Source organism: Salmo salar, chromosome 21 (genome assembly GCF_965601325.2).
Source record: "Salmo salar chromosome 21, fSalSal1, whole genome shotgun sequence".
Taxonomy (NCBI): Eukaryota; Metazoa; Chordata; class Actinopteri; order Salmoniformes; family Salmonidae; genus Salmo; species Salmo salar.
In genome coordinates this window covers 24,180,015-24,195,639 of record NC_138311.1, presented here as the reverse complement: position 1 = coordinate 24,195,639, position 15,625 = coordinate 24,180,015, and the positions used below count along the sequence as shown (strand labels likewise).

General features: G+C 46.1%; 1 protein-coding gene and 1 long non-coding RNA gene across 4 annotated transcripts; both read right to left on the bottom strand.

The window, feature by feature from the left end:
- Window positions 1-1,085: 1,085 nt before the first annotated feature.
- On the bottom strand, window positions 1,086-5,079 carry LOC145862565 (uncharacterized). The gene is made up of 3 exons (XR_014382017.1): window positions 3,080-5,079; window positions 2,735-2,915; window positions 1,086-2,027 (listed from the first exon to the last, which is right to left on the bottom strand). It is a non-coding gene; the product is annotated as an uncharacterized LOC145862565 (long non-coding RNA).
- A 1,167-nt stretch (window positions 5,080-6,246) lies between these two features.
- On the bottom strand, window positions 6,247-15,546 carry cep97 (centrosomal protein 97). 3 transcript variants are annotated; one of them, XR_014382016.1, is made up of 12 exons: window positions 14,817-15,138; window positions 14,388-14,530; window positions 13,835-13,993; window positions 13,641-13,742; window positions 13,397-13,510; window positions 13,109-13,275; window positions 12,541-12,705; window positions 12,047-12,207; window positions 11,227-11,923; window positions 8,252-8,327; window positions 7,297-8,168; window positions 6,247-6,731 (listed from the first exon to the last, which is right to left on the bottom strand). XR_014382016.1 is itself a non-coding variant. In XM_082967043.1 (11 exons), the coding sequence occupies exons 1-11, from the start codon at window positions 15,252-15,254 to the stop codon at window positions 7,710-7,712; spliced, it is 2,277 nt and encodes a 758-aa protein (XP_082823169.1). In that variant the 5' UTR covers window positions 15,255-15,546; the 3' UTR covers window positions 6,247-7,709. The 3 variants fall into 3 exon arrangements, 2 of the variants coding, with proteins under 2 accessions (XP_082823169.1, XP_082823168.1); XM_082967043.1 differs by lacking the exon at window positions 14,817-15,138 and adding an exon at window positions 15,221-15,546 and having other exon boundaries at window positions 6,247-8,168; XM_082967042.1 differs by having other exon boundaries at window positions 6,247-8,168.
- Between the last annotated feature and the right edge of the window lie 79 nt (window positions 15,547-15,625).

Genomic DNA, 15,625 nt, shown 5'->3' with positions numbered 1-15,625 from the left:
GAAGGTTCATCACTTGTTCCTGTCCCTCTGTGACTTCCTCAGCTTCCTCACTACTTGACTCAGTAGCTAAAAATAGGGTGAAAAACATCTGTCTATTCTGAACTCTGGAGGTGGTCCCTTTGGGTAATTATTCTACCAGTAATCATGGTTTTGTATTATTGTATTTCTATAATTGTTGAGGACGTGTGTGTGTGTGTGTGTGAGCTTGCCTGTTCCCTCTGCAGGTTTAGCTGATCTCTCCTCTGCTCGTTGTGCAGTAGGATGTTTTCCTCCTGCTCCTCTCTCAGTATCTCCACCCATGTACACAGGTACATTCTGCTGAGCATGGTGCTTGCACGGAAAACACGACTCCTACAGAACACACAACAGCAGTAATGTAACAAGCTTCCCCAAGGATTAGTAACATATTTCAAAGGTAACAGCTGTGCCAGATGACTCTCTCACTCTTCTAGCTCATCTGTTGGACACTGTGGTCCTCGCAGAGTTGATGTCCCTCTACCTGCTCCTCTCTCTCCACATCTTTTCTCAGTGTCCTCTAGTGGTGGTAGGAACACTTTGACCTGGAACAGGTAGTATGTTTATTTTACGCACTTTTAGTTCTAATGGGCACATTAAGCCAGTGTTTCCCCAACTCCAGTCCTTGAGTACCCCCAACAGCACACATGTTTGTTGTAGCCCCAGACAAACATACCTAATTCAACTTGTCAACAAAAATGTGTGCTGTTGGGGGTACTCAAGGACAATTCTGATCTTTTGCCACTAATTGGTCTTTTGACTAATTAGATCAGATCTTTGGCTAATAATTGGGCAAAATATCAGGACTGGGCTGCCTGTGTAAACACAGCCATAGTACCAGGAGTTTTTCCTGATCAGGTCACATCAGCACCTGTCCACAGGTATGGTTGGGATCTCCAGCTCCTCTATAAAGCAGATTCCACTGACTGGCAGGTGTTGGAACGCAGAGAATTCAGGGTATCTGTGGCCCAGGTGGAGGATGCATGATGAAATACAGTTCAACAGTCAGTACTACTTGCCTATCCCTGAAAGACGGATGGGCAACTTTAATGGGAGGGGGGGGGGGGGGGGGGGGGGGCTTGTGGGTCCACACCCACCTTGCAAGCAAAACATGTTAGCGGCCCCCTTCTTGACAGCGTTTAAAAAAATGTTTTGTTAATTTCCTGCAATTCTACACATTGTGCCATGGGACAGAGAGAATATTTTGCAATTGTATGACTAATGTCATGCAATTCTACTAATTCTGATATGGGGCGGAGAGAAATTTGCAGTTTCACAGCTAATTTCCTGCAATTCTACACATTTTACCAAATGGTGGAGAGAGATGTTTTCATTTGCATGTTTTTAATATCATATCTGGGTGAGTGACTAACAAAATCAATGGGGGCCCCTGGTCAGTAATTCGACCATGATTACTACAAGTTTAGATTGGTAAATTAGTCTAGCCAGCAATCTAAAAATGTTTAGCTGACATGGGCTAATTGAGTGATTGTCAGTGACAGACATAACAAGACAACTGCTGATGCACAACCACATTTAGAAATTGCACCGTGTATTCTACTATTCTAACTCTCAACAGGAAGTTGAGACCACGACTGAGTTCCGGAAAAAAATTATAATATAAAAAATGTTGCCCATCCCTGATATAGACTGTACAATGTAGAAAAGCAAAACTTTTACTAAAGTGGGACCCACTTGGTCATCGTCTCATCTGCAAGGCCTTTTTCAAGACAATTCTCATTACTATTCTCAGAATGGCCACAAATACAGAAACAAATAGTGTATCTAGAAAGTTATTATGCAAAAAATCTATTGCTTCAGCAAAGGTTTGAAGCCATTCAATGGTCCTGATGAATGCAGCCCATCCTCTTCAGTTACCTCTCAACTCCTCTGCCACCCTCCCCTGCCACCCCCCCCCCTCCTCTGGTGGGGTTGCTAGGCAACAGAAGGGCCTGTTCTGGCTTGTGTCTCTGCTGGCTGGCAGACACCAGACATTTACTGATGCCCAGCCCCTGGAACCACAAACACACACATTGACACAGATCAGAACATATACACGCCCACCCCCACACATACAGATGCTGAAGGTGCACCAGAAGTTTGCACACAGCGCTCATCTCATAGAATCTTTTACAAGATAAAAAACACATACAATCTCCAAAGTTCTCTCTTATGATATCTGAACCTCTCTAAGGTCGTCTACTGATGTCGCATGACCAGTTGTGTAGTAGTGTTACAACCAACCAGTTACAAAAGGGGTTTATAAGGAGTAAGTAAAGTTACACACATTGGAGAGAGTCCAGAGCACCCTGCATGAGCCATCCATGGCAGTGACAAAGTTCCTTTAGAACTTCATCCTGACCATGGTGATGAGACAAAGACGTTACATTTTCAGATGAACTCTGGACCTCAAACAAATTAAAATCTCTCTCTTCACTTTCAAACTTAACCCATTGCTATAGTCTTGTTGACACCTATACCGCGTCAGTAACTTAGTCTGTGCAGTGTAGTAGACACAAACGCTACTTCAACGAGATCCCAATGGGGATCAAAACATTCCACGCCTTGTGCGTCTCACTAAATAATCACTGTTTTGGGAGCATATCAGAATTGTGGACATCTACTTTTTCCATATGATTTTTGTTTTGCTATCCGGCATCTGAAACAATGGTCCCAAATGTCTATACTGTATAATTTCTAGACTATACCATTAGCCCACCTGGGGTGTTGGAAGGAGAGGAGGCCAATGTTGTGGAAGGAAAAGAGGATGGAGCACTGGGTGGAGATGGCCCGGCGCAAGAGGAGCAGTGTCTCCCTCACATACCCCTCCACCTGGTCGCGGTCAAACGGGCTCTCCAACGATAAGGACGTGTAGTTCAGTTAGACCACCGGAACCTCACCTGTGCAAATAGGACACCCACTCTTCCTTTTATGTTTACACACACACACACACACACACAGTATGTTCCATAAAACACTCTCTCACACACAGGACAGCGGGGAGTTAAGGAAATACATGAGGTGGGGCCAAACAGCATACAGTAGGTGTGAACAACAGACAGACCTGCTGGAAGGGCTTTGGCCTGCTTAAGGCTGTGGGAGTAGGCCAGTCTCTCTGACAGCAGGAAGACGGGTCTCTGGATCAGGATGTGTTTGACCATTTTCTGCTGGGAGAATGTGAAGGTGCCCAGCACAGACTCATGGACCCACTAAATAACACACACACACACACACACACACACACACACACACACTTATTTTCTGATGTGTACTTTGAAAAGATCACTTAAAATAGTCTAGTGTTCACTCTTTATAATACATTTATATTATTGCAAAAAGTGTCAGAACCTATTGACAAATGTTGCAAACTTTTACTGAAACTATTGTAATTTGTTCATCTAGCCCTAATATCATGACACAATCATTAGATTATTACAGGATGTGACCTACTGGAATCAAACAAGGTTCAGAATGTCCACTGACTACCCTTCTATATTGCACACTCTTTGGTTTGTCCATTTTCATCTCAGTCGCTCCGTCACTATCCTTTCGCCACCGTTGGAAGTTTGTTGTGCGGCCCATCTCGGGGGCTTTTGTGCGTGGTCTCGCAAGGAGCTGCGTGCGGGGGTTCATCGGGGTGGTGTCCGATGGCGGACCGGTGAGTGGTTGGGTCCGGCGTGCTGGGCCCTTCTCGCGGATCTCCCCAGCTATGGCGCTCGCCGGCCCCGTTTACGCGGGGTCTCCGGCGGGTTGCCTCGGCCGGCGCCTAGCAGCTGACTTAAAACTGGTGTGGACCAGGGGAATCCGACTGTTTAATTAAAACAAAGCATCGCGAAGGCCCGAGGTGGATGTTGACACGATGTGATTTCTGCCTAGTGCTCAATGTCAAAGTGAAGAAATTCAATGAAGTGCAGGTAAGCGGCGGGAGTAACAATGACTCTCTTAAGTAGTCCTTAGCCTTAGTAAGGGAGATAACGAGGTAGCCCTCTAGCAGGGCTCTTCCAATCCCTCCCTGTATGTCACCTGTTTTCAGTGTCACTAACGATGCAAACCTCGGTACTAGTCCGTACGCAAAGAGAGTCCTGCAGATGGTGACGGCTGTTGATCGTTACCCGAAGGCGGCAATCGGTCCTGGAATATGGGGCTTTCGGTCAAGCATGAAAATGTGAGGGCGGTTCCACCAGACTCAATGATTTGCTGCGGAGCTATTGTAAACGAATCCTGACCTTGACAGGAAGCCAATCAGAGAATGAACACATCCCTGGCTTTGGCTGGAAGGGGGGAGTTAAGTCCTGGGAGACGGCTGATGAAAATGTACTAATGGCATCAGTCTGATCACAGAGCGGCTGTGGTGAAACATTTAAACACGCATCCCCCGTATACTTAGCTAACTCTAAACCGCGAAGGTTTGAATCGAATGCTGGCTTCGGCTGGACCCGCTAACAGTGGAGCACTAAATGGAGATGGAATGTGCTTAGCGGTTATGGACACTGCCAAGTCGCAGGTCCGCCTGGGTGCGGGACTCTACACATTTTATGTGGGAGCTGTCCTCCACACTCCTTGGAGCATGTAGTGGAGATGGCATGTGCCTTACCATTACCTGACACTACCAGGCCTCAGGCTTGCCTGAGTGCGGGACACCACACATTGTAGGTGGGGAGGTCTAGTGAGCGTAGAGGAGACTCGAGGAGGATACTAAACCCATTGGCCCCGCAGTGAAAGGGCATTGCATGGTTCTGGATCATGCCCTACGAAGTGGGGAGAGGTATCTCCAGTTTGTCTGGGGAGGGAGGCCTACATCTGATGTGGGTAGTACCATCGACACCCATTGATTTGGTGCGGACGGATGAAGCCTAGGTTCCCACTGGGCACGGATCACTAAATGTCAACTTGATGAATTTCAAAGGAGCATACCCACCTGTCGCAGTCGCACTCAAATCACCCAAGCACATTTGGTGTATGTGCTTGGCTGAGGAGCCAATGGTGCGAGGCTACCATCTGTGGAATTATGACTGAAGTCAAAATCCCCCCTAAATGTAACGATGCCATGGATCTTCGGTTGTCACGGGATAGCCTGCCTCTTTTGGCAGGTGAGTAGAGCCGTTCGTGATGGGGTTGGGGTGCGGCCGCATGAGTTGTCGCCCCTCTCCTGATGCGCACCGCATGTTTGTGGGGAACCTGCTGCTAAATCACTCGTAGCAGACCTAATTCTGGGTCAGGGTTTCGTATATAGCAGAGCAGCTCACTCGCTGTGATCTATTGAAAGTCAGCCCTCGATCCAAGCTTTTGTCGGGGACGGAAGGCGTCATCCTCCACCATCCTCCTCCTTTACTTACAGGCCAGAGGCCAGACACAGAGTGTGATAGAGCCCAGGCAGGCGGGTAGAAGGCGTAAGACATTGACATGGGGCTCTGGATAGGTAGGGGTCTAGGTGGTGGTTGCCCATCCGCCCGGGCCGTGGTGGTTGCCCATCCGCCCGGGCCGTCCTCTAGTGGGACTGTGTGTCAGGTTTGGACTCACTGTGGAAGCCAAAGGTGCACGAGGAGACCTCCAAGGCGGGGTGCACTCAGAGTCCGAGCAGGGGCAGCCGGACGCGGGGGCCATGGAGGTTGGAGTTGGGACTTTAAATATTAAACATTTTTTTGTAACCTTTTTAACTAGGCAAGTCAGTTAAGAACAAATTCTTATTTACAATGACGGCTCCGGCGCCCAATCACAGCCAGAGGTGATGCAGCCTGGATTTCGAACTAGGTACTGCAGTGACGCCTCTTGCACTGAGATGCAGTGTCTTAGACCGATGCGCCACTGGGAAGCCCCTCGGGAACCCCACTCAGAGACTAAAAAAGTGGGCTGGTCACCAGGTGCACATAGCCTGTTTCAGGTTACCAGGTGCACGTGGTTCCTGACAGTGGAAATATTGACATCTTAGTGGGGTGCTTAAGTGTGGTTGCCCCGGTTCGACCGGTGGGCAAGGTTATGGAGATGGCTGAGCCCTGGCCAGGATGTGGTGATGCGCAGTGAGAGGGGTGTTGACCGGGTAGGGAGAGTAGGTGTGGAGACCTGGAGGTCTGTAGTTCCAGGGAGTTAGCTATACACTGCGCTAAAATTACTAAAAGTGAACTGATAAACACTGACAGCTCTATAAATTATGTATAACGTTACTGACTGCTGGGTTACACTGCCACTGTGTGTTAACGGTGAGAATGCATAATGAACGCCAGAAAGCGAGGGTCCCGTTTTGATATTTATTCATACAGAAAAGGCAGCAAGGAAGGTTTGATGGAGTTTGGGTAATTAAGGTTAAGGATTTGGTGGTTAAGGGGTTTGGAATTGGCTTTAGGAGGGTTGTGGTCTGTGAAAGGGAGAACAAGACATAAGGAAGGACATAACAAATACCATTATGTGATGGATAAATAAATAGGGATAAATACAGGTAACATAAGTACTTTACACCTCTATACTCTTTATATTTTTTACAACTTTACTTCACTGCATTCCTAAAGAAAGTTATGTACATTTTACTCCATACATTTTCCTTGACACCCAAAAGTACTCGTTATATTTTGAATGCTTAGCAGGACAGGAAAATGGTCTAACTCACACACTTATCAAGAGAACATCCCTGGTCATCTCTACAGCCTCTGATCTGGCGGACTCACAAAACACATGCTTCGTTTGTAAAGGATGTCTAAGTGTTGGAGCGTGCCCCTGGCTATCTGTAAAGAGAAAATAAAATGTGGTCTGGTTTGCTTAATATAAGGAATTTGAAATTATTTATACTTGTACTTTTGATACTTAAGTATATTTAAAACCAAATACTTATAGACTTTTACTCAATTAGAATTTTACTCGGCGACTTTCACTTCAGTCATTTTCTATAAAAAGGTATCTACTTTTACTCCAGTATGACAACTGGGTACTTTTTCCACCACTGCATGAGCATGACAGACGGGGAAGTTGCAGATGACTAAAGTTGGAGGGTAGATGGACTTAATACTTAAACTTAAAGGAAGTGTAGATTCAACCAACAGAACAAAAACTTAGGCACAGGGGTCGAAATAAATTAAGGTTAGGTTTAGAAAAGAGGCTTAGGTTAAGGTTATGTATAGTTTCAGTGAGGTCAAGGAAAGGGTTACTGAGTACCGTGGGATGCCTTTCTATCCGATTGTCCTGGAGAATCTTGTCACCGGACGTGCTATCACTTAATGTTGGGGCATGTCATGGATTAACATTTTTAGCACCGGTCTAAATTGCATGTCTGCCGTGTTCGGAAAAACTCACCGATGTGTCGGAAGCTGGGACTATCGTTCCTATGTCTCCCGAATGTAAATCAAGCATTAGCCTAATTGTCCTTGGACTGACAAATCATGGCAACCAACAAAGCATTATTGAATGCAGGAACAGTCAGGTCTCCAGGCTAGCAGCAGTCCAAGAGATTTAAAGTCAAAATGAGAAAAGTCATCCAGGCTATATGAACGTATTCGTGAGTCCACTCGCTATATGGATGTTAGTCAGTAAGTTCTATGAGGCACTGTTAGAGCCAAAAATAACATTCATCAGCACAGATGGACTGAGTTTATGGGTAGTCTCTTAGCCAATCCCAGAAGACTAGGAGCGGGACAGGCACTTCAGATTGGACTTTCCAGTGTGTGTTGCTGCTCTGTGTCTTTGTCTCCTGTGTTCTGAGCGGGGAGTCAGGCTGTGCTGTTTCGGCAGATGAGGGCGGATGAGGGGGGCTGTGGTGTGCCTGTTCTGTCGCTGGCACCCCCCTCTGCCTCCTCCTCTCTCTGTTGCACGGAGGACAGGTACTGCTCCAGCAGACTGCAGTCCTGACTGTTCCCCCCACCACAAGGAGCCAGGGACCTCCCCACGACCAGCGCCCGCACAGTCTCCAGAGAGTCGCCCGTCCCAAAGCTCAGGAAATTGTCTTCCTGCCCCACCTGCAGTTCATCTGTTGACTGGAAGCCCGAGTCTGGGAAGGAAAGGACTGCACAGGCCGGGTTTGCAGTGCTGGAGGCCAGAGGTAGAGGGAGTCGAAGAGCTGGGGGGTCACAGAGCCCGGAGGTCGGGGCTGGAGCAGGAGATGACCCAGCCTGAGTCACGCTGGCCAGCTGCCCCTCTACAGAACGCTGCCACTGCTGCATGGACTGAAGCTGCAGAGAGATGGGGAGAAGGAGTGAGAAAGGGTGTCTGTATGTGCATCTACATTTGATGCATGAGCTTGTTTATCACTGACCTGTCTCCATAGAAACCTCACAGCCTCCTCCTGTACCAGTCTCTGCAACCTCTCCTCTTCATGCTGCTGCCTCACTCTGTACACACAAACAACAAAGTATTCTTTGGAAGAATGACATATTTGCCTGATATGTGATCTTCAACAGAAACAGCTAGATAGCGTCATCCTTTAGACCTATCTGGCTGTACCATCAGAAGTGTTGAAACATCAAGCTAGTTACAGTTGAAGTAGGACGTTTACATACACTTAGGTTGGAGTCATTAAAACTCGTTTTTCATCCACTCCACAAATGTCTTGTTAACAAACTATAGTTTTGGCAAGTCGGTTAGAACATCTACTTTGTGCATGACAAGTCATTTTTACAACAATTGTTTACAGACAGATTATTTCACTTATAATTCACTGTATCACAATTCCAGTGGGTCAGAAGTTTACATACACTAAGTTGACTGTGCCTTTAAACAGCTTGGAAAATTCCAGAAAATGTCATGGCTTTAGAAGTTTCTGATAGGCTAATTTACATAATTTGAGTCAATTGGAGGTGTACCTGTGGATGTATTTCAAGGCCTACCTTCAAACTCAGTGCCTCTTTGCTTGACATCATGGGAAAATTAAAAGAAATAAGCCAAGACCTCAGGAAAAAAATTGTAGACCTCCACAAGTCTGGTTAATCCTTGGGAGCAATTTCCAAACGCCTGAAGGTACCACGTTCATCTGTACAAACAAGAGTGCGCAAGTATAAGCACCATGGGACCACGCAGCCGTCATACCGCTCAGGAAGGAGACACGTTGTCTCTGTCTCCTAGAGATGAACGTACTTTGGTGCGAAAAGTGCAAATCAATCCCAGAACAACAGCAAAGGACCTTGTGAAGATGCTGGGGGAAACAGGAACAAAAGTATCTATATCCACAGTAAAACGAGTCCTATATAGACATGACCTGAAAGGCCGCTCAGCAAGGAAGAAGCCACTTCTCCAAAACCGCCATAAAAAAGCCAGACTACGGTTTGCAACTGCACATGGGGACAAAGATTGTACTTTTTGGAGAAATGTTCTCTGGTCTGATGAAATAGAACTGTTTGGCCATAATGACCATCGTTGTTTGGAGGAAAAAGGAGGCGGCTTGCAAGCCGAAGAACACCATCCCAACCGTGAAGCACGGGGGTGGCAGCATCATGTTGTGTTGGTGCTTTGCTGCAGGAGGGACTGTTGCACTTCACAAAATTGATGGCATCATGAGGGAGGGAAAATTATGTGGATATATTGAAGCAACATCTCAAGACATCAGTCAGGAAGTCAAAACTTGGTTGCAAATGGGTCTTCCAAATGGACAATGACTCCAAGCATACTTCCAAAGTTGTGGCAAAATGGCTTAAGGACAACAAAGTCAAGGTATTGGAGTGGCCATCACAAAGCCCTGACCTCAATCCCATTGAAAATTTGTGGGCAGAACTGAAAAAGCGTGTGCGAGCAAGGAGGCTTACAAACCTGACTCAGTTACACCAGCTCTGTCAAGAGGAATGTGCCAAAATTCACCCAACTTATTGTGGGAAGCTTGTGGAAGGCTACCCAAAACGTTTGACCCAAGTTAAACAATTTAAAGGCAATGCTACCAAATACTAATTGAGTGTATGTAAACTTCTGACCCACTGGGAATGTGATGAATGAAATAAACCTGAAATAAATCACTCTACTATTATTCTGACATTTCACATTCTTAAAATAAAGTGGTGAACCTAACTGACCTAAGACAGGGAATTTTTACGAGGATTAAATGTCAGGAATTGTGAAAAACTGAGTTTAAATGTATTTGGCTAAGGTGTATGTAAACTTCCGACTTCAACTGTACATAAAAAATGTCACTCTGTTGCAGGAGAACAAGGCTTCCAACATACCAATGGCTATAGCTATATTCTGGAGCATGGCCAAAGATAACGCTTTGTGCACTCCTAACAAAAAGCTAAATGGCTGCTATTTTTAATGGGAATTTAAGTTTTGTAAGGAGATATTCTTGCAAGTTTCTAATCTAGCTCACCACCAAGTATATAAACAAATGTGTGACCATGCCTTTTAGGCAACAACACCCAGACATAGTAATGAACCATGCCTTTTAGGCAACAACACCCAGACATAGTAATGAACCATGCCTTTTAGGCAACAACACCCAGACATAGTAATGAACCATGCCTTTTAGGCAACAACACCCAGACATAGTAATGAACCATGCCTTTTAGGCAACAACACCCAGACATAGTAATGAACCATGCCTTTTAGGCAACAACACCCAGACATAGTAATGAACCATGCCTTTTAGGCAACAACACCCAGACATAGTAATGAACCATGCCTTTTAGGCAACAACACCCAGACATAGTAATGAACCATGCCTTTTAGGCAACAACACCCAGACATAGTAATGAACCATGCCTTTTAGGCAACAACACCCAGACATAGTAATGAACCATGCCTTTTAGGCAACAACACCCAGACATAGTAATGAACCATGCACATATGACATTGGTAATACCTCATGCACAATCACCACTTGTCTGGTTGTGTTCAAGCCCAGTGCCAACAGACATGATCCAACTAATTGAGGGCTTGATAACTAGTAGCAGTTTATCTTTAATTCTGAGCTGTGAGATTTGTTTTGTAATTAAAATCAATTTACAAATGTAATACATTATCATTATTACTAGTGGACTGATTGAAACTGGTGAAGTCTGCACACTTTGTGGACCAGGACTGGAGAACAGTGTCTACACTCCAATTCTCTACCCTTCTCCTTAAGTGTGCACTCGTACACTGCCCCTCATGAATTTGAAAGGAATGGACTGGTGAGAGGAATATGGTGGAAACTCCCATCAGCAATCCAATGCTTTTTAATGCATGAGGGGGAGTGAATGAGTTCACCCTTCTGGAAAAGAGTAGAGAATAGGAACGCAGCCCTTGGATTTCTTGGGGTCTGTTCCGTACCTCTCAAACTCTCCAGAAAGGAAGACTATGTGCTCCTGCATCCTGCGCAGGCGGATCTCACACCGCACCTCTTTGGCCAGCGGGTTGCAGCGCCGAGTCCACATTCCCCTCCACCATGCCTGGATCCTGACGGCTGCCCTGTCCGTCTCACAGCGGCCCAGCCTATCACATCTCACCACTGCTTTATCTTCCTGCTTAGACCCCGCCCTCACCTCTACAGCATTGCAGTTTGAGTGTGCTCCCTGGAGCAGAGCGCTGTCATTGGTCTGTGATTGGTTATCTCCCATCATAGGTAGACCAGCAGTTGAGGTTAAGGTGCATGTGAGGTGGCCGTCACCTGACATCCTTTCTCTCTCCATCTCCCTCTCTCTCTCCTTCTGGCTCTCACTCCCTCTCCCCAAGGGTGCCTGTAGGGTCTTTTCAGCAAGGTTTTTTTTGGGATGTTCGGGCACCAGCGAGTCGTGCTCAAACGTCTCTGTCTCATCCTCGCTGTCGGAGCGGGGGGGTTCAGAGGTGACTAGGAGGAAGGTGGACTCGGAGGAGAGCAGGCTGCCGTTGAGTTTGTCCTCATCTGTCTGGCTCTGGACGTCCTCCAGGTAGAGGCGCTCCTCCACACCCCTGAGGCCACGGAGAGGAGGTGCGGCCGCCTGGAAGGGGTCGCAGCCTAGCCAGGTGTTCACCTGCACCGTCGCCAGCTCTGAACACATGCACACACAAAGAAGAGAGGAAGAGATTAGATTTATACACCAGACACACACTGGGATTGATGGGAGTTACAGAATTGAGAGAAACACAAACAGGTAGAGTTCATGTCCTCTACCTGTCTGTCTGGCTGATGGAGCAGTCACAGGCATCGTGGTTCTGTCTTCCTCTATTAGAGGCACATGGCGGGGGCTTTGAGTCTCCACATTCAGTTGGGTGGGGCGGGGAGGGCTGGGGAAGCCCCCCTGGGTCTGCTGCAGGAGCTGCCTCTGGTGGAACCTGTATATATACACACAGGTCCCCTGGTTAACTAATGTGACACAAAGGAGAGAGTAATTAAACAGTTATTTCAATGATTGTGCAAGCTGTCTCATCTGCTTCATATTTCTCATCTGGTTAAAAGATACATTGCGGTACCTTGAAGTTAAATGACCAAAACTAAGCAGAAAAGCCACAGATGGATCCAGTTTAATGTCAAATGGATTCTAACAATGGGTAGGATTTATATTTGGCTCTTTTTCCATGTGATCACAGGGAGAACACATCCACTACCTGTCTGATAGTTTGAACAGCTGTTGGCATCACAGTCCAGTTGTGAATGCATTCTCCTACCTCTGCTTGCTGAGGATCTTCTCCAGCTTGGCATCCTCCGCGGTCTCCAGGGCTGGCGTGGAGGTCAAAGGGCACACGGTGGCCAAGTACTGGACCAGCTGCACGTGCTGACCTGGCCGGTATAATCGACCTTTGCCCTGGCTGTACAGCCACTCTGCCTTCAACCTGAGATCACAGACGTTAGAGACATTAAACACCAGCAATAAGAGTGATCATCACTCAACACTTCGATGGTATAACTGGATAATAGTCCATTTTCCTACTAAGGGATTGACATTATGGTCTGAAAGGCTCTCGCCCTTTGGGCAAGTCAGGAGTATTTTTTGATTGCCCAAAGATTATGATAACTTGCACGAACATTTTAAGTAGCTATTTGCACCTACAAAACAGGGGAGGAACCAGAAAGACCAGACTACTGGAATTCTTTGCATTTTGGTTGTTATCTCAGAGCAGGCTCAAGTCACTTCCTCGGGCAATAGGGAAACCCTTAATCTCAATCCCTGCCTACCCCCCTTCCCATGCCTAGCTGGCATTTGTAACTTCAATGGAGTTCTGGAACTAGTCTCACCCTTCTTTCTGAGACACCACATATCCATCCAGGATCTTGAGCTTCAGACACCAGCTCATGATGTATGGCCGGTAGTCATATCCAGGCAACGAGGGGGTTACCATGACACAGGGGTTAGTCATAATGGTGAGCTGTTCCAGGTCATGGAGGGGTGCCAGGTAGGAGACCTGTGGGAGACAGAGAGAGAGAGAAAGAAAGAGACAAGCAGGTGAGAGAGAAGTAGGAGAGAGATTGTTGTAAAAGCAGAGCGGGTGAGAGTGCAAAGGAACACAAAGGAAGGGTCTTTACCTCATTGAGGTCTCTAATTTCATTCTCTGCCAGGGAGAGGATGGACAGATGGATGGGCAAATGAGCGGGAACGGTCTGCAGCGTCGTAATGCTATTTCCATGGAGGAGAAGGGTCTGCAAGAGAAATGGCAGCCAGTCAATCAACACCACAACCAATCACTTAAAAACTCTCCTACTTACTGCTCCAGAATTCTATCTGAATCCCCATAACTCTGAAAAGCCATGAGGCAAGACCTCTTCTCACCTTTAAGGCTAACAGCTTGGTAACATCACCAATGTTGGAGATGTTGTTATCAGACAGGTCCAAGTGTTGGAGAGCCACACAGTTGTTGAGCTGCTCAATGACCTGAGAGAAATGTGGACATCCAGATCGCATGATCAGGAGACAAAATGTACACAAATATGGAGGGAGTACCTTGTCTACTTTTTTCACCTCACCTTGATGTTGTTGCCTGACAGGTTGAGCCACTTCAGGTGTGGTAGGTCTCTCAGCCCTTCAATATAGCCAATACTGTTATTGGGCAGGTTCAGAACTCTCAGCTCGGTTAGACGACACACACCCATCATCCGCACCAGGCGGTTTCCAACAACAGATAGCTGCACAGCAAAGAAAACAGGAAAGAGATAGGCAGGATGAGACGGCAGAACAATATAGAGGGAACTAATCCAACCCAATGTGGTACATTGCAAGTTTGCAACAACATATAGAAGTAGTAAATTCCCATTTTACAAATTAGATAAGGAATTCAACCATGTTCAACAGTTAAGTTGAACATATTCCATACCACTAAGTGCCTTAGCCAATCCATACTACATACACTGTGTGGTGCTGTTCCGTGCCTGTGCATCTTCAGCATTATTAAACCCCCTCAACTGGAATCTTACCTGTCTGTCATCTGTGTCTTTACCTTCACACGGGAGCAAACACATAAAGTAAAACCTGACCTAAAGAATATACAGACCACCGAGACCTCACTTACAAAGAACCTACCTGTTGGAGGCCTGGGCTTCTCTCCAAATGGTCTAGTTTCATGATGTGGTTCCGGTCCAGGATGAGCGTGTGTGTTTCATCAGAGCAGGTGAAACTGGGCTCCAGCTTCTGCAGACCCTGGGCTGACAAGTCCACCACAGGACCTGAAGGGGAAACCGGGAGAACCATAAACATGGGAGTGGATGGATGTATAACCTATTATGAACATGCTAGTAGTATCACCATGAACATCAACAATATCAGCCTCTCAACAGCAACTAGGGAGGCAAGCCTATAAATCTACTATGCACATGGACACACCTTTAAGCAAGATACAGACAGGGAGCCAACTGAAACAAGCAAGCAGTCTTGGGGAACTTCTGTTGATCACTATTATGCAGTACATTCATACTGGGTCTACTATACTCTGAGGGATGATGATTCATTCACCTTCACTCTGTTGATTGAGTAGCTGATAAAGCAGTGGGATTGGAGACATGATGGTTGTGAAAATCCTGCATGATATTGGGAATCTTGTAAAGACAATGAAAATATATTTTTTCAAATATCCAATGCAGCATAGCTCTACTGAAAACACTAATCACTTAGGCCATTGTGATCTGTTGGCTCTACATTAGTCCTCCAGTCCTGTAAGCATGACTATGGACTATGAGATGACCACATTAGCTGGAATGAGGACAGGATGAGTAGCTACAGACAGTAAGTAGCTCCAGCTAGTTAGCTAGCTAACGTAGGATAGAGCCAATCATTTTGAAAGAACCGTTATAGCTATGTTCGCTAAATCGTTGACCTACAAAGTCGAACATCACACAAGGGAGCTGTCATGCACTCACCAGCTGTGTCAAATGTTACATCTGATATTCCCATTCTGCGAAGAATATACGATAATGAACAAAATTCGCTAGCCTGGTTCCCAGCGCACAACTGTCTTGTCAGTCAGTACAACAGAAAAAACGATTAAGAATTTACCGGAATATGTAGTAAAAAAAAATCCGTTCGCCATAAAGGACCACGATGCCTGGTTTCAAAAAGACTACAAATGGCTTTACCGCAGCGCGCCACTGTTGTCGATTCTCCGGGGGAAATAGACTTCAATTGATTTACAGTTGATAGCAATATGAAAGGACTGAAATCAAGATGCTATTTTCAAAGTGTATACTGATCAAATATATCTCTTCAACTTTAAAATACCTTCATTTTGTTCAGTTTTTGATTGGTTCCTTTGGTTAGCCTTTCTA